Source organism: Archocentrus centrarchus, chromosome 21, assembly GCF_007364275.1.
Source record: "Archocentrus centrarchus isolate MPI-CPG fArcCen1 chromosome 21, fArcCen1, whole genome shotgun sequence".
NCBI classification, from domain to species: domain Eukaryota; kingdom Metazoa; phylum Chordata; class Actinopteri; order Cichliformes; family Cichlidae; genus Archocentrus; species Archocentrus centrarchus.
In genome coordinates this window covers 25,419,944-25,440,619 of record NC_044366.1, presented here as the reverse complement: position 1 = coordinate 25,440,619, position 20,676 = coordinate 25,419,944, and the positions used below count along the sequence as shown (strand labels likewise).

Here is a 20,676-nt window from a genome sequence, read left to right as displayed (position 1 = left end):
CACACACACACACACACACATACTGGTTTTGGTGTATTAGAAGGACAATTTTTTCAAACCAGTTTTTTGCAACACTAAACGGACACCCCTTTCCACTCATGCTAGAAAGATGTAGTAAATCTTAAAAAATTCTGTTTGAACTATACAACACAAATCTCACTTCAAAATTTAGATACACACATCAGAACTCAAATATAAGAACCTGACACAATGCTGTATTAAGAGGACAAACAATAATGAGGTACTTAGCTCCGCCCATGACACAAACAGTAATTGCCAGGGCCAACTTTATTTGTCAGGACAATGGCCATACACATACACAAACATGTAATTTTCATGCATAAAAAGGCCAACATGGATAAATGAAAAATGACTAAACAGAAAGACATGGACTGCATTTTACAGCACCTTCACTAAGTAAGCGGCAGTAGCAGTAACTTTCACTAAGCAACAGAATCCTATTTGTGAACAGAAAGGAAAAATTATGAATGGCAAAATGAAATTATGCAAGTCTGTTAAATCATCAAACAGATTAAACAAAAATTGAGTGAACAAGATGAACTTACCCATCGTCTCACAGTAGAAATAAAACTGAAACGTACAGTAACCAATCCACACCAAACAATATATACTGTAAAATATCAGTATGTTTACATATTCTGTTCAACACCCAGTTTGCCAATATAACTGGAATACTGTCAGCCCTTCTCCTGCCTCCACAAGATGAAATATTTAAATTGTCCACCAGTGATATCATCAGGACACAGAGATTGCTTCTGGTCTTACCCTTAATATCCCATGTGTCCTGATGATATCACTAAAGGACAATTCATCACATTCCCATATTCTATCCAGGATTTTCTTTTCTTTTCATAGTTATGCCCCGATTCCTTACAAAATCTCTTATGTTTTGGATAGAGCGGGCAGCCAGAGCAGGATCTTCAGCCTTCTTGCATTGCTGGCATTCAATCATAGTGGCCAGTTTTCCTTTTTTGATGTGTTCGCCAAAATGTCTCATTTTTATTTTTTATTTTATTTATTTGGGACAATGCACATTAATAAAACAATCAATACTTAGTACAGATTGTAAATGAGCCAGATTATAGCATGTTTGCTAATTTGCATCTGTAGTCCCTAGGCAGAAGGACAAACAACAGAAAACGTCATGAATATACAATAGTAGTAAAAGACAACACATTGACAAACATTAAAACAATATGACTGCGACAACCTCCATGGGAGACCATGGATTCTTTTTTGCTCTTCTAGCACTTTCCAGAGATACTAGAAAAAAGACAAATAAATTATTAATGAAAACCAACTCCATTTTAAACAGTTTTTAAATAAGGAAATTTGTGTTTAGTATATTATTTGTTAAAACAATGGTTCTTGGCTATAAATTATGTACTGATGTAATGCCTATTTATTCCCCTTTTAAAATGTGAATTAATAAAGAACATACATTAGCGGGACAAGCTACAGAAATGAGCATGTGCGTTGCACAGATGAAAATAAATTTCTGCCAATGCTAAACAGCTTATTCTGCCATTGACACTTGCTTGGTAAGTGTGGTTGATTATATGATTGAATTCTGAAGAAAAGGCATTTTCGTAATTTCAAAATAGTATTTGTTTGACAAACAGGCCTCAGCAGCTTTCATAGAACCATCCAAAGCCAAAAGAGGCTTGCTGGTCCCTAGATCCCACTCAGCACCACGTTTCTCTATAGGTGCTGTATCAGCAAAAGCCCAAAGTTGAGAACCCTGGTGTACTAAATCTAACTTAATAACCAAATTAGAAAATATATTCCCATTGCTTTGCTTATTACAGTTTTTTGGTGTTTTGCTGTTTTGAAAAAACATTACAGATTAAAATATGTATAAAGAAAGTACTATAAACATTAGTCCTATTACTGATCACTAAATTGCATCTATTTTCTAGCATCTGAATATTGACAGTTTGAAAATGTATCAATTTAATACAAGGTACAGTTTTATATGGTATGTGCATTTAGGCCAGATATATTAGCTAAAATATCAGCTCACAGTATCCTGCAGAAAGAGAATGGTCACCATATTGCCTTTGGGTGGTGTGGATAATTTCTTTTGACCATGCTTCAGTTGTGCTTTTGTGCTTAAGTAATTTGGTGTTTAGTGACTTGTGTATGTGTGGTAGCATTTACCAGAATGTTTATTTGTGTTCTTTTTTCTGCTGGGCTCTTTGTCCTTCTTTAGTTTTGTGTTGGGTTCTTTCTCCTTAGCATCTGTGTGTTTACTTTGTGCTGAAATGAAGAAAGAAAAGATTATAAAACAAAAAATAACAATGGTCTGGATGAGCATTTATTTGTTGTAGGTAGGTTTCTTAAATACTGTGAAGTCCAAGATTCTCCTTTATGGTGTTAAGCAACTAATGGATAAATAATGAATTTATTCTCTTAATGATGAAATCCAGATGTACGGTTTAGACTTGTAGTTCACAGCGACACATGGATGTGTGATATGCCCAGTGCTACTACAGCTTATAACAAAAGATATTGAGCTGACTTATGCACTAAAATAAGACTCAAGCAGTGACTGGAAAGTCGACCAGCTTTTGCAAAACAAGGATGCGATCACAGAGAGAGCTAAGCAAACCAGGCAACTAACAAGGAGACATTCCACCAAATACATACTTTAGTAGATCAGCCCCTTCTTTCAGGTCAGATGGTCACCACAGCAAGTCAACCTCTTCCACCTCCCCTTGTTCTCTACATTTTCTATCCTCACACCAACTATCTGTTAAGTTTCCTCATCCACATCCATCAATCTCTTTGGTCCCCCTCTCTGTCTCCTGCCTAGCAGCTCCATCTCTAACATTCTTTGATCAATATGTCCACTGTCCCTCCGCACATGCCCAAAACAATCTTAGTCTGGCCTCTCTAACTTTTTCTCCTAACTGTCCAACCTGCGTAGTCCCTCTGACATTTTCATTCCAAATCCTATCCATCCTCATTAGTCCCACAAAGAATCTTAACATCTAAGCCTCTGTCATATACAGCTCAGCCTTCTGCTCAGTGCCACTGTCTCTAAATCATACAATATAGCTGGACTCACTCTTCTCTTTTAAACCTTTCCTTTTACTATTGCTGCAACTCTTTGGTCACACACCACTCCTGAAAATTTTCTCCATTCATTCCATCCTGCCTGTACTCTCTTCCTCACCTCTTTTTCATGACTCTTCATTTCTCTGGATAGTTGATCTACTTAAATTCCTCCACTTTTGCAACCTCTGCTCCTTGTAACCGGACTGTTCTACCACCGTCCTCATTCACACTCGTATTCTGTCTCACAACTGACTTTCATTCCTCTTCTTTCCAGTGCAAGCTTTTATCTCTCGAAGTTCTCTTTTACCTGTTCCCTGCTCTCACTGCAAATCATGATACTGTATGCAAACATCATATTACATGGAGATTCCTGTCTGACCTCAACTGTTAGTCTGTCCATCAGCAGGACAAATAAGGGGCTGAGAGTTGATCCTTGATGCAGTCCCACCTTCAACTTGAAACTGTCAGATCTCAAAACTACATGCTTGTTGGGAGGTTGCATCGCTACTCCTTGTTAATGAGGGGATGCCTCACAGATAGAGCCTTCTGTCTGCTGTTGGGGCAGTTTTCTTCCTCGGTGGCCCCTCTGACCTGTGGGGTTCCCCCGGGGTCAGTTCTTGGTGCTCTACAGTTCTCCATTTACATGCTACCCTGGGGTCGACATTTAGGAAGTATAATATTCCTTTTCACTGCTTTGCTGACGATGTGCAGGTTTACATGCCATTAAAGGCACCTTCCAAGAAATCTATTTATGCTGTGTTTAATTGCATGAGGGATATTAAGACAAAGATGGACTTAAAGTTCTTAAGATTAAATTAAAACAAAACAGATTAACCTGTTTGGTCACCCTGACTTGGTCCAGGTTCTTACCATTTCTCTTGGCCTACTAGCACCTTATATACCATCACAGGTAAGGAATCTTGGTGTTATTGATGGGGTGTTCAAATTAGACAAGCAGATTAGCTCTGTGGTCAAGGCTAGCTTCTTTCAGCTTCGGCTTCTAGCCAGAGTCAAACCTTATCTTAGAAGGGGCAATTTAGAAAAAGTCATTCATGCCTTTATTACATTGTGCTTAGATTAATGTAACTCCCTGTACTTAAGCATTGGCCAGTCTGAACTCAACTGTCTGCAGTTGAAAGCTAAGAACATTATTTGCTTAAGTTGATTCATCATTGTGAATGGTATGATAGGAAGTGCTTTTATTTTTATATTAGGAAGTGCAAGCCTAGACGCTGTAGTTGCTGTTGTGCACACTGAAAAGCAGCAGCCATGCCTATATGTTAATTGTTGCACTGTAATGTATTCAATGAGTAAATTGTTAGATTGAAAAGACTGTCCTGGTCATCAGTTATAGCTACTACTTCTGTATTCTACATTCAGATCACTTGAAATTTAGCTTACATATCACCCATTTATTTGAACTGTTGCTGTGACAACAAAATTGAAATGAGTGAAGAAGGTCTGAATCCACTGTGCATTATTTCATAGCCTAAAAGCAATCAAAAATGGTGACATGTTAGTATACTGAGGATATGGGCTAACCTTGTGATAATGGTGATAATGGATAATGGAGGTTCCTCGACAGGTTGCCTAGCCATCAATGGTCCTGCAGAACCTGTAATAAAATATAATATATTTCATTGCATACATAGAAAGATGAGTAAAAGTATTACAGTGAAATTTTGGTTAACTTGCTATGTGGAAAGGTAATGTTTACTCTCATAATAATAATAATAATAATAATAATAATAATATCTTATGGTTATTTGCCTTTTCCCCTGAAATTTGAAGTCCTTGGGACTGAATTTCATTTGGCACATGAAGTCAAGTTTGGACAAAAGCACACTTTTACAGAATAAACCAGGAAATGTTCAAAAATCTAATTGACATACTACACCCTTTGCCATCTTTTTATGCGACTTCAGAGAGACCCATCTGTAGAACACAAACCAACTGTGGAAGTCTCTTTGCATGAGTGCTCAATTGCTATCTGGGACCTAAGTCATTCAGGCCCTTGCTGTTTTCTAGTATTTCAGATACAAATGAATGTCCCCTCAATATATGTCTGAAATACTAGAAAACAGCAAGAAATTTTAGTTATTGACTTGACAGTGAAATTAAAATTGGTTACGAATACAACATAGCATGTAGCTAAACTGTTAAAAGTCTAACCATCTGGTGACAATAAATACACGCTAGGTTCCTCAACAGATTCCTTATATATATATATATATATATATATATATATATATATATATATATATATATATATATATATATATATATATATATATCACACAGTACTTACCGGTCTGTGGATGTGTGAGATTTGCTTCATCTACCTCACTCTCAGCATCGACCTCACTCTCAGCATCTGAATCGGTCAACTGTAGGTTGTCTAGTTAAAATAAATTATATTGCCTTAATGAACCATGAGGTTAAAGTGTTATAAGTTGCCTATGCACAATGTGTGTTCCATTTTGCTACCATATATTTGCTAGAAACATGTCTAATTTTTAATGTAAACAACTTTAAATGGCATTACCTTCGATTTCATTCTCGTCAAGTGTTTTGCCTTGAAGGCTTCTGAGAGATCCTTTCTCCATGGCAAGCAGCAGTTTGGATATCTTGGCCAGCTGGGTAGTAGCCTCAGGAAGTCTGTAATATTCACGATGAACGCGAATATCGTGGCCAAGGAAGTTAGCAACTTGGTCCAACTCGTGATTCTTGAGGTTCAAGATCTGAGACAAAGTTGCAACATGTTTGCGTAATTGCATTGACCTGAGGAGCTCAGGGTTTTCAGCCCCACATTCACTGGCATAAAACCTCAAACAGTCCTGTCCTCTGTAGGGAGTCAGACAATGAGGTCTGGCAAACAGGAACAGGTTTTCTGCCAGAACACCACAGTCTTTTCTTTTTTCTATTAGGCGTGTTATGGCATTCACCATGTCTGGCGAGAGTAACACTGCAACCTTCCGGCCTCTTTTACCCCTTAATTCAACACGACTGAAGTGTTGACAAAGGCGAAGTTCAAATTCTGTCAGTCCAAATGCGACGTCCTTATGCAGGGGACTTGTGTCTCTTTCCAGAAAGCCATTCATTGTCATCTTTGAAATTTCTCCCCCTCTTCTTCTGTTAAAAAGTATTATATTTGCCATGGTGGCTTTACACAGTTCACTATATGATTTTGGTGAACTATTGTCTTCCAAGTCCTTCAATGCTTGTTCTGTAGTCTTCTCCAGATGTCTGTGAAGACGCTGAACATCTTCGGTGAAAGGAAGAGTGGAGGGCTTGTTAAACTGCTGCTCATTCAACGTAGTTAAAGCGGTGTGAGAGATGAGTTCAGACCACTTTGTAGCATAGAGAGTTTTGAAACTCTGGGTTGACTTTATCAGCGTACTGTCTTGTGCCATGAGTGCTCTGCAATGTAAAATATCACTGACTTTCTGTAGTGAGTGACCTAACTTTAGAGCAAGGCTTGGAGTACGGTAGCAGTGCTTTTCTTCATCATACCCGGATACTTTCTTGACCGCTTTGATAACCACATCAAAATTTTCAGGTCTCACAGCATCCTCAAGACTATGTATTGAGAATTCCTTGCGAAGCGTGAGCAGGAGTCTTCCAGATTCTCTGAGTCTCTGGCGAATGTAGTCATATTTGGTGGGATCCTGTCCATATTTGTTAAAGAATGATTGGGCCAGCTGAAGAATAGAGAAGTCACTTCGCACAGTAGAAGTTATTTCATCATCTTTCATAACAGCTAACACGCTCCAAACACCTGGTGATATCTGCTGACACAAAGCTGACTCATTCATAGAGGCCAAAGACAAAACTTTTTTTCTTCCAATCTCTGAAGTGGCTTCTACTGCTTTTGAAGAACATTTTCGAACATGTCGCCAAAGATCTCGTCGCAGATATAATGCCTGGCAGTACATGCAGTGAATGTAATCTTTTGCATTGTACTTTTTCTTTGATGTGCGTCTTAGTTTTAGTGATCCAACTCCACTCGCCAAGACCTCTGAGTTATGCTTGTGGTTTCCCTTGTTGCGAAGCTTTATAAGCATTTTCATACGTTGTTTGGACCTCTTGGGAAGACTTAAAACTTGAGCAACATCTGCATGTGTTTTCTCGTGAGTTTTTAAGTGACGTGTAAACTTTGTCTGTAGTTTCCCACAAATGTAGCAGTAAGTTTTATTTCTGAGCAAGGATGACATGTTTGAGACTTTTTCAGCCATAGCATCAGCACCATCATCAACAAATATGTCTTCGGCATCAGCGTTTCCTATATTGCCAGTAACTCTTGATACTTCAAGCTGACTTGTGCTGATCATATCTTCAGTTGATGATTCTGCAGCTTCAGAAACGGGCTCTCTGTTTTCCTCTACAAAACTTTCTTGGTGGTGTCTTTTGTTTTTGGAAGAAGACTTGCTGGTGGAGACCTCACAATTCTGTACTTGTTTGTAACTGATTTTTAAAGGCTCTGATCTGTCATCGCACGAGCTGTTTGAATCATCTATGGAATCAGGAACATACTCCTCTTCTGATGATACCACCTCACTTGAACTTGGTTCTGTACAGACCTGATAATGATTAAAAACCATCGTATATACATATATTATATTTTGCATACTTGGAAAGCATTGCACCGAGAATAATTCTACTAAAAAGCTTACCACTTGCAGAAGTTCAGTGATGTCCACCTTGTGTTTAACATAACACTTTTTGTGCCAGGACTGGTTGCAAACTAGAAAGAGAAAATTAAGAATTAATAAAAGAAGGTAGCATGGAAAGTACTTAAAAAGTCAGTGCAGCAGCAAATGGCTCATTTTAAACATATAGCACAGCTACACATGGAGCAGGTTTTTAAAAGTGTTCCTGTGGCATCACATTCAAAAGATACAGATGAAGCCCCCCTTCCATTTTCAAAAAATTACCTTTACATCTCACACCACTCCATTTCAGAGGTGCAAAAGGTCCTCCACATGAAACACATTTTTCTAAACTTGACATTTTGTCAGGGACAAGATCATGATCACAGTCCTGTTGACCAAAAAAAAGTGTAATCATAAGATAAGAATCTTAACGGACACTTGTGAAGTGTAGAATATCAAAACCAATGAATCGTTTGTACTCTGTTTCTATAAAAACATGAATTAAAGATGAAAGTGACATGATTTGTATGTGTTATCCCTGTTGTGAATGAAATTGTTTAGAAATTAGAAACTTCAAACCTTAAATCTACATTAATAACTTGTTGCCATGTAAAATTCAGAGGAAAAATTACACACCTGGAATAACAGAAAAAAGATCCCCTCTCAACCTAGCTTGTTCTTCAGCAGAACAAACCTAACTAATCAACTAAAATAGAACAAAAACATACATTCACTGTGGATTTACTCTACCAGTTAAAAGTTTGGAGCCAACTTCTCATTCTCATTAAAATGAGAAGGTGTGTCAAAACTTTTGACTGGTATTGTACATAAATATATTGTATAAAAGCATGCATGGAGCATGACCCTTAAGAATATGGTCATGCTCCATATTCTTGATGGTGAGCAGATATCTCACCTGAAAAAAAACAAAAAAACAACCCCACCCCACCCCAAAAAATAATTTGAATATACATGCTTCAGAAGACTGAACTGGATTTATAATCTTCATAATGTATTAACTTGTGAAATTAAAGATTACAAAAACCAACTGAATCTATACACAACTGAATATAATTTATATTAGTGAAAATTTAAAAAAGTAAAAGTTAAGAAGTCGTTAGAGAGGAAAATTACCTCTGGTGAGTTGCCCGAAAATGATCTGCAGGCATCCACATCAGAAGCCTGACACAGCAACTCTTTGGAGAGCTAAAATGAAGGGATGAACACTGAATGAGTCTAGGCTTCTAAATTAAAAAAAAAGAAATAATGTCCACCTAATGTATGAACCTATCAAGCTGAGTATTACACAGGACCTGTGTGTCTGCGCACTTCTAAATGTAACTTTCGTTCTTTTGTACTTGTATTTTCAAAAATCAGTCCTCCAAATTCCTGCATCTTACATTTTGAGGATTACATAGGACCTGTGTATCTGAATAGTACTGAATATCACTCTCATGAGTTTGTTTTATAAAGTAAATAACTCATTGAAGATGTAAATTACCTCTGGTGAGTTGTCTGGAAAAGATCTGCATGCGTCCACATCAGCAGCCTGACACGGCATCTCTTTGGAGACCTGAAATGTAAAGAACAATCACTGAATGTGAGTTTGTTCATAATGTTCAAAACCGAGTCCTCCTTATTCCTGCACCTGACATGTTGAGTATTACACAGGACCTGTGTATCTGCGTGCTTCTAAGTGTAACTTTCTTTTGTACTTTTATTTTCAAAACTCAGTCCTCCTTATTCCTGCACCTGACATGTTGAGTATTACACAGGACCTGTGTATCTGCGCGCTTCTAAATATAACCTTCATTCTTTTGTACTTGTATTTTCAAAAATCAGTCCTCCAAATTCCTGCATCTTACATGTTGAGCATTACATAGGACTCTGTATCTGAATAGTGCTAAATATCACTCTCATGAGTTTGTTTTATAAAGTAAATAGGTCATTGAAGATGAAAATTACCTCTGGTGAGTTGTCTGGAAAAGATCTGCATGCGTCCACATCAGCAGCCTGAAACGAAATCTCTTTGGAGACCTGAAATGTAAAGAACAATCACTGAATGTGAGTTTGTTCATAATGTTCAAAACCGAGTCCTCCTTATTCCTGCACCTGACATGTTGAGTATTACACAGGACCTGTGTATCTCCATGCTTCTAAGTGTAACTTTCATTCTTTTGTACTTGTATTTTCAAAACTCAGTCCTCCTTATTCCTGCACCTGACATGTTGAGTATTACACAGGACCTGTGTGTCCCTGTGCTTCTAAGTGTAACTTTCATTCTTTTGTACTTGTATTTTCAAAACTCAGTCCTCCTTATTCCTGCACCTGACATGTTGAGTATTACACAGGACCTGTGTATCTGCGCGCTTCTAAATATAACCTTCATTCTTTTGTACTTGTATTTTCAAAAATCAGTCCTCCAAATTCCTGCATCTTACATGTTGAGCATTACATAGGACTCTGTATCTGAATAGTGCTGAATATCACTCTCATGAGTTTGTTTTATAAAGTAAATAGGTCATTGAAGATGAAAATTACCTCTGGTGAGTTGTCTGGAAAAGATCTGCATGCGTCCACATCAGCAGTCTGACACGGCATCTCTTTGGAGACCTGAAATGTAAAGAACAATCACTGAATGTGAGTTTGTTCATAATGTTCAAAACCGAGTCCTCCTTATTCCTGCACCTTACATGTTGAGTATTACACAGGACCTGTGTATCTCCGTGCTTCTAAGTGTAACTTTCATTCTTTTGTACTTGTATTTTCAAAACTCAGTCCTCCTTATTCCTGCACCTGACATGTTGAGTATTACACAGGACCTGTGTATCTGCGCGCTTCTAAATGTAACTTTCATTCTTTTGTACTTGTATTTTCAAAAATCAGTCCTCCAAATTCCTGCATCTTACATTTTGAGCATTACATAGGACTTCAGTATCTGTATAGTACTGAATATCACTCTCATGAGTTTGTTTTATAAAGTAAATAGGTCATTGAAGATGAAAATTACCTCTGGTGAGTTGTCTGGAAAAGATCTGCATGCGTCCACATCAGCAGTCTGAAACGAAATCTCTTTGGAGACCTGAAATGTAAAGAACAATCACTGAATGTGAGTTTGTTCATAATGTTCAAAACCGAGTCCTCCTTATTCCTGCACCTGACATGTTGAGTATTACACAGGACCTGTGTGTCCCTGTGCTTCTAAATGTAACTTTCATTCTTTTGTACTTGTATTTTCAAAACTCAGTCCTCCTTATTCCTGCACCTGACATGTTGAGTATTACACAGGACCTGTGTATCTGCGCGCTTCTAAATGTAACTTTCATTCTTTTGTACTTGTATTTTCAAAAATCAGTCCTCCAAATTCCTGCATCTTACATGTTGAGCATTACATAGGACTCTGTATCTGAATAGTGCTAAATATCACTCTCATGAGTTTGTTTTATAAAGTAAATAGGTCATTGAAGATGAAAATTACCTCTGGTGAGTTGTCTGGAAAAGATCTGCATGCGTCCACATCAGCAGCCTGAAACGAAATCTCTTTGGAGACCTGAAATGTAAAGAACAATCACTGAATGTGAGTTTGTTCATAATGTTCAAAACCGAGTCCTCCTTATTCCTGCACCTGACATGTTGAGTATTACACAGGACCTGTGTATCTCCATGCTTCTAAGTGTAACTTTCATTCTTTTGTACTTGTATTTTCAAAACTCAGTCCTCCTTATTCCTGCACCTGACATGTTGAGTATTACACAGGACCTGTGTGTCCCTGTGCTTCTAAGTGTAACTTTCATTCTTTTGTACTTGTATTTTCAAAACTCAGTCCTCCTTATTCCTGCACCTGACATGTTGAGTATTACACAGGACCTGTGTATCTGCGCGCTTCTAAATATAACCTTCATTCTTTTGTACTTGTATTTTCAAAAATCAGTCCTCCAAATTCCTGCATCTTACATGTTGAGCATTACATAGGACTCTGTATCTGAATAGTGCTGAATATCACTCTCATGAGTTTGTTTTATAAAGTAAATAGGTCATTGAAGATGAAAATTACCTCTGGTGAGTTGTCTGGAAAAGATCTGCATGCGTCCACATCAGCAGCCTGACACGGCATCTCTTTGGAGACCTGAAATGTAAAGAACAATCACTGAATGTGAGTTTGTTCATAATGTTCAAAACCGAGTCCTCCTTATTCCTGCACCTTACATGTTGAGTATTACACAGGACCTGTGTATCTCCGTGCTTCTAAGTGTAACTTTCATTCTTTTGTACTTGTATTTTCAAAACTCAGTCCTCCTTATTCCTGCACCTGACATGTTGAGTATTACACAGGACCTGTGTATCTGCGCGCTTCTAAATATAACCTTCATTCTTTTGTACTTGTATTTTCAAAACTCAGTCCTCCAAATTCCTGCATCTTACATGTTGAGCATTACATAGGACCTCTGTATCTGAATAGTGCTGAATATCACTCTCATGAGTTTGTTTTATAAAGTAAATAGGTCATTGAAGATGAAAATTACCTCTGGTGAGTTGTCTGGAAAAGATCTGCATGCGTCCACATCAGCAGCCTGAAACGAAATCTCTTTGGAGACCTGAAATGTAAAGAACAATCACTGAATGTGAGTTTGTTCATAATGTTCAAAACCGAGTCCTCCTTATTCCTGCACCTGACATGTTGAGTATTACACAGGACCTGTGTGTCCCTGTGCTTCTAAATGTAACTTTCATTCTTTTGTACTTGTATTTTCAAAACTCAGTCCTCCTTATTCCTGCACCTGACATGTTGAGTATTACACAGGACCTGTGTATCTGCGCGCTTCTAAATGTAACTTTCATTCTTTTGTACTTGTATTTTCAAAAATCAGTCCTCCAAATTCCTGCATCTTACATTTTGAGCATTACATAGGACTTCAGTATCTGTATAGTACTGAATATCACTCTCATGAGTTTGTTTTATAAAGTAAATAGGTCATTGAAGATGAAAATTACCTCTGGTGAGTTGTCTGGAAAAGATCTGCATGCGTCCACATCAGCAGTCTGAAACGAAATCTCTTTGGAGACCTGAAATGTAAAGAACAATCACTGAATGTGAGTTTGTTCATAATGTTCAAAACCGAGTCCTCCTTATTCCTGCACCTGACATGTTGAGTATTACACAGGACCTGTGTGTCCCTGTGCTTCTAAATGTAACTTTCATTCTTTTGTACTTGTATTTTCAAAACTCAGTCCTCCTTATTCCTGCAGCTGACATGTTGAGTATTACACAGGACCTGTGTATCTGCGCGCTTCTAAATGTAACTTTCATTCTTTTGTACTTGTATTTTCAAAAATCAGTCCTCCAAATTCCTGCATCTTACATTTTGAGCATTACATAGGACTTCAATATCTGTATAGTACTGAATATCACTCTCATGAGTTTGTTTTATAAAGTAAATAGGTCATTGAAGATGAAAATTACCTCTGGTGAGTTGTCTGGAAAAGATCTGCATGTGTCCACATCAGCAGCCTGAAACAAAATCTCTTTGGAGACCTGAAATATAAAGAACAATCACCGAACGTGAGTTTGTTCATAATGTTCAAAACCGAGTCCTCCTTATTCCTGCACCTGACATGTTGAGTATTACACAGGACCTGTGTGTCCCTGTGCTTCTAAATGTAACTTTCATTCTTTTGTACTTGTATTTTCAAAACTCAGTCCTCCTTATTCCTGCACCTGACATGTTGAGTATTACACAGGATCTATGTCTAGACACAGATACTATATCCCATCCTAGTTAATATATATATAAATATTAGGTCAGCATAATTTTTTTACATGTGACAGTCTATGACATTTTGAATAGTACCGAACAAGTTGGAATAGTGTAGTCTGATTAAGTCTTTCTGCAAGATCTGCTTTTTCAGGCTCTGTGCTCCTCACTTATGTTTTTGACTATATTGAAAGTGTGTGCTACAGCTTGATATATCCTTCAAAATTGTGTTCAAAGGTGGTAGAATGACTGGTGGTAGAGGTGGTAGAGTGACAGTATTGTTACACTTCTATATACCTTGCTTCTCCATGGCCAGTCAGAATCACCATAATTATAAGTGATTTCTTCCCCTGGACCAATATCTTTGAGCGCAAATAAACAGAGATGGGGTCTTCCAGCCACTCTTGTAACTTTCATTTTGCTGTTTGGGTTCACCTCCTCATCATTTACCAGTCTGCCTAATGATCCATCCTCTCTGGCAGCATCAACACTGAAATATCAAGTATGCAATAAGAATAATTACGTCATGTAAGAGAAAGGATTTTGCATATTCAGTGTTAGCATGTCTGAAGAATATTCTTCCACCATCTTAAAACCATCTGGCACTGTGTTTCATAACTGAAACTACTTTTACTGATGATGAGGCAGAAAATGTTTGCATCTCTGTGTTTAGATACAAATTTAGGGGGGGGCACCTTAAAACAATCACATACCATAACTGTTGTCCATTGAACTGGAAATCAAACATAAAAACCTTGAGTGCATCATGGTAAACTTTCAATCGGTTTTCTTGTTCCTTTCTGCTTATGACTTCCCCTCTATACTCAATAAGGAAATCTCCTTTTTGAAAGCACCGACAGCTGAACACACCCCGACCTGAAGGTACACATAATAAACAAAGTAGAATAATACACTTTAAACAATGCAGAGCTGTCCAATAGTAGCAATTAAGACTAACTTTTGAGATTATTAACTTATTCAAAATCAGTTCATAAATAAAGTATCTCTCTAGGTGTATAGAATTATCTACCCAAGAAAAAAAAATTATCCAACATAATAGCTTCTATTTTGAACAGTTGTCTCCTTTGGAATAAGACAGATGTTCTGATCATGATAGTCATAGAACATGATCTATGCTCCTAAAGTGCAGTTTAAAAATTGTAAATTAAAAACAATCTTTGTTAACAAACCTTTGCACAATAAACTCAGAACTCACCTTTAAATGAATTAATATATTTTACATTAAATCCTTCCTTATCTTCACCTAAGGAGCAGTAATAACTGGCATCATGTTTGGGATTTCTTTTTGCTCTCTGTGGCCTTGTTGCTGCCATCTCCTGCAAAAATCACATGTTGATAACTTGAGCAACAACGTATTACTGTGTACAATATAATTTAATGGTATTGTATGTGAAAATGTCGTATGAATGAACAGTATCACATCTCCTACTTTCTATTGACAGGTTCTCAAAACTTTCAAATAGAAAAATTAATCTTAATCCTAAGAATTCCTATATAGTATAATTTGTGCCTGAGAAAGAATATCACACACTGATACACATCACAGACAATGACCAAATACAGACTTGACTTTTCCGGCAATTTCATGCCTCGGTTCTAATTCTGGAGTGAGCCACCATCCCTTTAAACTCTGGTACACTGAATAGCATGCTTGCTAATAACTAGCTAAACTGTTGCAAATCAGATGCTTTAAAGTATCCCAACATCAAGTAACCTACACATTCTGCATAATTGCATAAAAATATGTACCTAAATGTGTAAGGAGTTTTATATGGATCTTACCTCTTCCTCCAAAGAATCCCCTGCAAAGAATGACGCTTGTTCAATTAACACGTAAGGGCTTGCACCTGAACTGGACGGACTGTACCACATTGATAGAAGAGGAGGGGTATGACAAATAGAGAATTCTTTTTTTGTTTCTAAAGAGCACAAGGTTTGATTTATTCAGGAACAAGAAAACAAATTTGTTTAAATAATATTTTGTTACTTTGATTCAATATTTCAAAGTGTGTATTTTATCTTACATTTTGCTTTTATTAGGAGGCAGCAGTCACATGGTATCTCCCACCAGCAATGTTAAACCCTTTATCAGGCAAGTGACTTCTTTTGATCACTTCTGCTGACCTCCTAAATGATGTCACAGCAGCTATACTTTAAAACACATTTTTATTCAGAGACACTTTGGTATTTTTTGTATTCATTTTCACCCAAATAAGGTAGCTTAAACCTTTTATAAACTTTTCCTTTATCTGGAAACTGCTGTCTAATGGCAGACCCAGCAGAAAAACGTTTTCTGATGAACCTGCCTATAGACAATCTAGACTACCTAGACAATCCATGTGTATACAGAGTAGCATTATTACCTGGAGATAAGGACAAAATATCAATCTTTATAGTTTTATGCTAACAGTAACATAAGTAATCATGATATTTTTGCACGTTAAGTATTTTTTAAATTAATGCTTTTTATTTTTATATTTGTAATTCTGTATTACCCCATGGGTGGTTATCCATTCTTTCAAGCTTGGGTTCTCTACCACAGGCCTTGGAGCATGAGGGTTCTTGCACAATATCTTAGCAGTTCCCAGAGGTGTGCTCTTCTGTATCAAGAAGTCTGATGAATCTCCGGGTATCTGTTTGAGCCACTCTTCCAGTTTGGGGGTCATTGCCTCGAGTGCTCCAGTGACCACAGGCACTACTGTTGCCTTCACCTTCCAGGCTCTTTTTAATGCTTTTTTGAGTGCTTGGTATTTTTCTAGTTTTTTTTTTTTATGTTCCTTTATCCTAATGTTTCCATCATTTGGGATGGCTACATCACCACAAAAGCTTTCCTCTGCAGGTTAATGATCCCGATGTGCAGTTGGTTCGCCATTCCCATTTTGTTGTTCTGTAGCTGGAAGTCCCACAGGATCTTAGCTCATTTGTTTTCTACCACCTTGTGTGGCATCTCCCATTTTAACCTGGTTTTCTCCAGGTCATATTCTGCACAGATGTTTCTTTACACTATTCCGGCTACTTGGTTGTGGCGTTCCATGTATTCTTTTTCTGCTAGCATCTTACATCCTGGTGTTAGGTGCTGAATTGTCTCAGGGGACTCTTTGCACAGCCTACAACTGGGGTCTTGCCTGGTGTGATAGATCTGGGCTACTATTGCTATGGTGCTCAGGACCTGCTTCTGAGCCACCATGATTAGTGCTTCTGTGCTGTGTTTTGGTCGAGCCTTTCTGTTCATTGGTAGGATTTGTTCATATCAGCCACTTCAGCTATCTGTCCCTGGTACATGCCATGCAGTAATCTTTCTTCACATTCACTGAGCACTTCATCCTTTGGAGCTATCTTTCCAATGTATTCATATATTTTGTGTTTCATTTAAGACAGTGGCCCTGACACTCACTATCCTCTGTCTATAGCTTCTGGATGCTGGATTTGGGATGGAGCCCTCCATGTATCGTCAGCAGCTTTTGCATTCTTAAATCAGTGGACTGAATTTCCTCCCTTTTCTATCTTATTATTCCAGCAGGGTATCTGATTACTGGTGTTGATTGGCTGGACCTTGTTACACCCATTGAGCTAACATTTCAGGCCTTACTATTTGCAGATATTTGGCTGTTGCTGCTTTCCCGATGGTTGCCATTTGCTTGTGGTAAACCCAGGTACTTGTAGCTCTCCTTTATATCTGTTTTTCTGCCTTCTGACAGTGTCACACTCTGTGTGTATTACCTTCACTTCCTTTGTCAACATTGCGCCATATTTCTCCAGTCCAAATTACACTGATACATAGATATATACAAAGAGAATACAGCTTGATGTCATCCATGCAGAGGAGGTGGCTGATGGTGGCCCCATTTCTGAGTCGGTATACATAGCCAGTCTTGTTGATTATTTGGCTGAGAACATTCAGGCCCAAGCAGAACAGCAGTGGGAACAGAGCATCTCCGCATCTCCTTGGTAAATGCTATATTTGATGGAGACTTGTGCAATTGTGCAACTGGCTTGGAGTTGGCCTCAAAATTTGTTCTCCACAGCTTTGATGTAATGTCCTTAAAACAAGTCAAAATGAGGCTCAGTATTGTGTGTGGCCTCCACGTGCCTGTATGACCTCCCTACAATGCCTGGGCATGCTCCTGATATGGTGCCGGATGGTCTCCTGAGGGATCTCCTCCCAGACCTGGACTAAAGCATCCACCAACTCCTGGACAGTCTGTGGCGCAACGTGACGTTGGTAGATGGAGTGAGACATGATGTGCCAGATATGCTCAATCAGATTCAGGTCTGGGGAACGGGCGGGACAGTCCATAGCTTCAATGCCTTCATCTTGCAGGAACTGCTGACACACTCCAGCCACATAAGGTCTAGCATTGTCCTGCATTAGGAGAAACCCAGGGCCAACCGCACCAGCATATGGTCTCACAAGGGGTCTGAGGATCTCATCTTGGTACCTAATGGCAGTCATGCTGCCTCTGGCGAGCACATGGAGGGCTGTGCGGCCCTCCAAAGAAATGCCACCCCACACCTTTACTGACCCACTGCCAAACCGGTCATGCTGAAGGATATTGCAGGCAGCAGATCGCTCTCCACGGCGTCTCCAGACTCTGTCACGTCTGTCACATGTGCTCAGTGTGAACCTGCTTTCATCTGTGAAGAGCACAGGGCGCCAGTGGCGAATTTGCCAATCCTGGTGTTCTCTGGCAAATGCCAAGCGTCCTGCACGGTGTTGGGCTGTGAGCACGTGGACGTCGGGCCCTCATACCATCCTCTTGGAGTCGGTTTCTAACCATTTGTGCAGAGACATGCACATTTGTGGCCTGCTGGAGGTAATTTTGCAGGGCTCTGGCAGTGCTCCTCCTGTTCCTCCTTGCACAAAGGCGGAGGTAGCAGTCCTGCTGCTGGGTTGTTTCCCTCCTGCGGCCTCCTCCACGTCTCCTGGTGTACTGGCCTGTCTCTTGGTAGCGCCTCCAGCCTCTGGACACTACGCTGACAGACACAGCAAACCTTCTTGCCACAGCTTGCATTGATGTGCCATCCTGGATGAGCTGCACTACCTGAGCCACTTGTGTGGGTTGTAGAGTCTGTCTCATGCTACCACGAGTGTGAAAGCACCACCAACATTCAAAAGTGACCAAAACATCAGCCAGAAAGCATAGGTACTGAGAAGTGGTCTGTGGTCCCCACATGCAGAACCACTCCTTTATTGAGTGTGTCTTGCTAATTGCCAATAATTTCCACCTGTTGTCTATTCCATTTGCACAACAGCATGTGAAACTGATTGTCAATCAGTGTTGCTTCCTAAGTGGACAGTTAGATTTCACAGAAGTTTGATTTACTTGGAGTTATATTGTGTTGTTTAAGTGTTCCCTTCATTTTTTTGAGCAGCGTATATACACACACACACAAAACTTAATGGAGAGGTGTACTGTACTGGCTGACTTACTGTGAAGTGGACTGGCTCCTTCACACTGCTGTTGACCTGCTGGATGAAACCCATTATTTGACCCCATTTGTCCACAAGCCCTGCACTCATGGTCAACATTGCAGATAAATATGTACTAATCTGCTCAAGTAGACCTCGACTGTTGTCTTTATGAGCATTTTTAATTTTTCAAGCTCCTCTATAACATTCAGATCATACAGTGGTGAAAACCCAAGAATCACGCTGAGGTTCAAATCCACAAAAGACATCCTCATCCAAGGAGTCAACAGAGTGAGCAAATAAAAACTCAGAGAAATTTGACAGCTATGCAAAAACATGCTTAGCTGGAAATAATGGAAGTGTTATGTTTTTTTACTTCATACTAAAATCCTGTTGGTTTTTAATCAGTCTTTCCATCATACTGTGATTGTCTCGATTGCCAAGAAGGTGATACATGTACAAATGATCTGCTCTATTGTGGCCATAAGAATGTAATTTATAATTTTTTTTTGTGACAGTTTATTAGTCCTTCATCAAAATATTCATCATGTACATGTAGAAATCCATGTTCAGCATTTATTACATTTTAATAAGATAGACTTGTCTTGCATACAGAACAAATAGATTAATGTATTAAGAATTTGAAAAAATCGTGACCTCTTCTATTCTATCTGGCCTTGAATACGCTTTTTTTCATTTTCTCAATGACATAATCAACAAAATGGCAGCAGTGGAGTGCAAAAATATTGTGGTGAAAAAAATGTCTCTTTTAAGTTTTAAATTTTTTGTCATCCATGCACTTATCACACACATTTATTATTCATAATGATTCAAAATTATAAGATTTGATCAAAAAGTATTTTCATTTGTGCATATTTTTAGGTGTCAAACATTTCAAGGTTGGACAAAAGATTGGGTTTAGGCACCCAACTAAACTTTATAAAATCTTCAGTTTTATAGCATAGCGAGCAATCATATTGCCAACTCATCCCCAGTGTAACTAGCGAAACGTGAATTAGAAGGACAGTGTAATAATTAACAGGACCTTCCGGCAGACAACCAATCAGAATTAGACACTGTGTGAATATTCATGAGGTCCTGCTATTACACAACCTGCCATAGGGGGCACTGTGGCGATACACAGATTATACACAAAGTCAGGTTTATGTGTATTAAACGGACATCTTTTTTTTTTTGCATTTTTCGGGTTAATGGACCAATAGAAACCATTCTACATTCTTAGAATTTCATCAAAATTAGCAGGACACGGCCCCTGTCCTGTTAATACAAAATGTCCTTCTAGTGTGGTGTGTATTCTGACGAATTGTCCTGCTAATACACATTTACCAACGCACACACACACACACACACACACACACACACACACACACACACACACACACACCTCCACTCACCTACTTTTAGGAGGCCCCAACAATCACGACCTTTAATGGAGATTTCTCTAAAGGGTCTTGGTTGTAGTGAGACTCTCTTAGCTCTTGTTTTTAAAGAATAATCACTCTTATTTGGGGATTTTGTTTAAAACTCACTCTCTCCATCTGTTTGTATCTGTGTGCCTATTTTTTTTATTTGTTCTGTAGAAACATTACCACTCCGTTCATGCACCTCTTTCCCCCCTCAACTGCACACCTATCTCCATCTGAGTCGGTCAGCCATTCTGTTTTGCTCTGTTCTTTATTTCGGTGGCTGTCTTTTTGCTTTGGTGACTGAGGCTGATTATGTAGGGCTGAGCATTTTT

At 38.6% G+C, this 20,676-nt stretch overlaps 2 protein-coding genes and 1 long non-coding RNA gene across 4 annotated transcripts in view; 1 reads left to right on the top strand and 2 right to left on the bottom strand.

Annotated features, from left to right (window-relative positions):
- fgf14 (fibroblast growth factor 14) overlaps nucleotides 1–20,676 on the top strand; it is a 139,575-nt gene that overhangs the window by 109,513 nt on the left and 9,386 nt on the right. The window lies entirely within an intron of this gene.
- Nucleotides 1,101–7,266, bottom strand: LOC115800311 (uncharacterized). The gene is made up of 5 exons (XM_030757592.1): nucleotides 5,627–7,266; nucleotides 5,390–5,479; nucleotides 4,624–4,696; nucleotides 2,182–2,280; nucleotides 1,101–1,284 (listed from the first exon to the last, which is right to left on the bottom strand). Exons 1-4 carry the CDS (start codon nucleotides 7,149–7,151, stop codon nucleotides 2,271–2,273), a joined length of 1,698 nt encoding a protein of 565 aa, XP_030613452.1. The 5' UTR covers nucleotides 7,152–7,266; the 3' UTR covers nucleotides 1,101–1,284; nucleotides 2,182–2,270.
- Nucleotides 7,309–8,969, bottom strand: LOC115800319 (uncharacterized). The gene is made up of 4 exons (XR_004021661.1): nucleotides 8,868–8,969; nucleotides 8,016–8,121; nucleotides 7,755–7,825; nucleotides 7,309–7,661 (listed from the first exon to the last, which is right to left on the bottom strand). It is a non-coding gene; the product is annotated as an uncharacterized LOC115800319 (long non-coding RNA).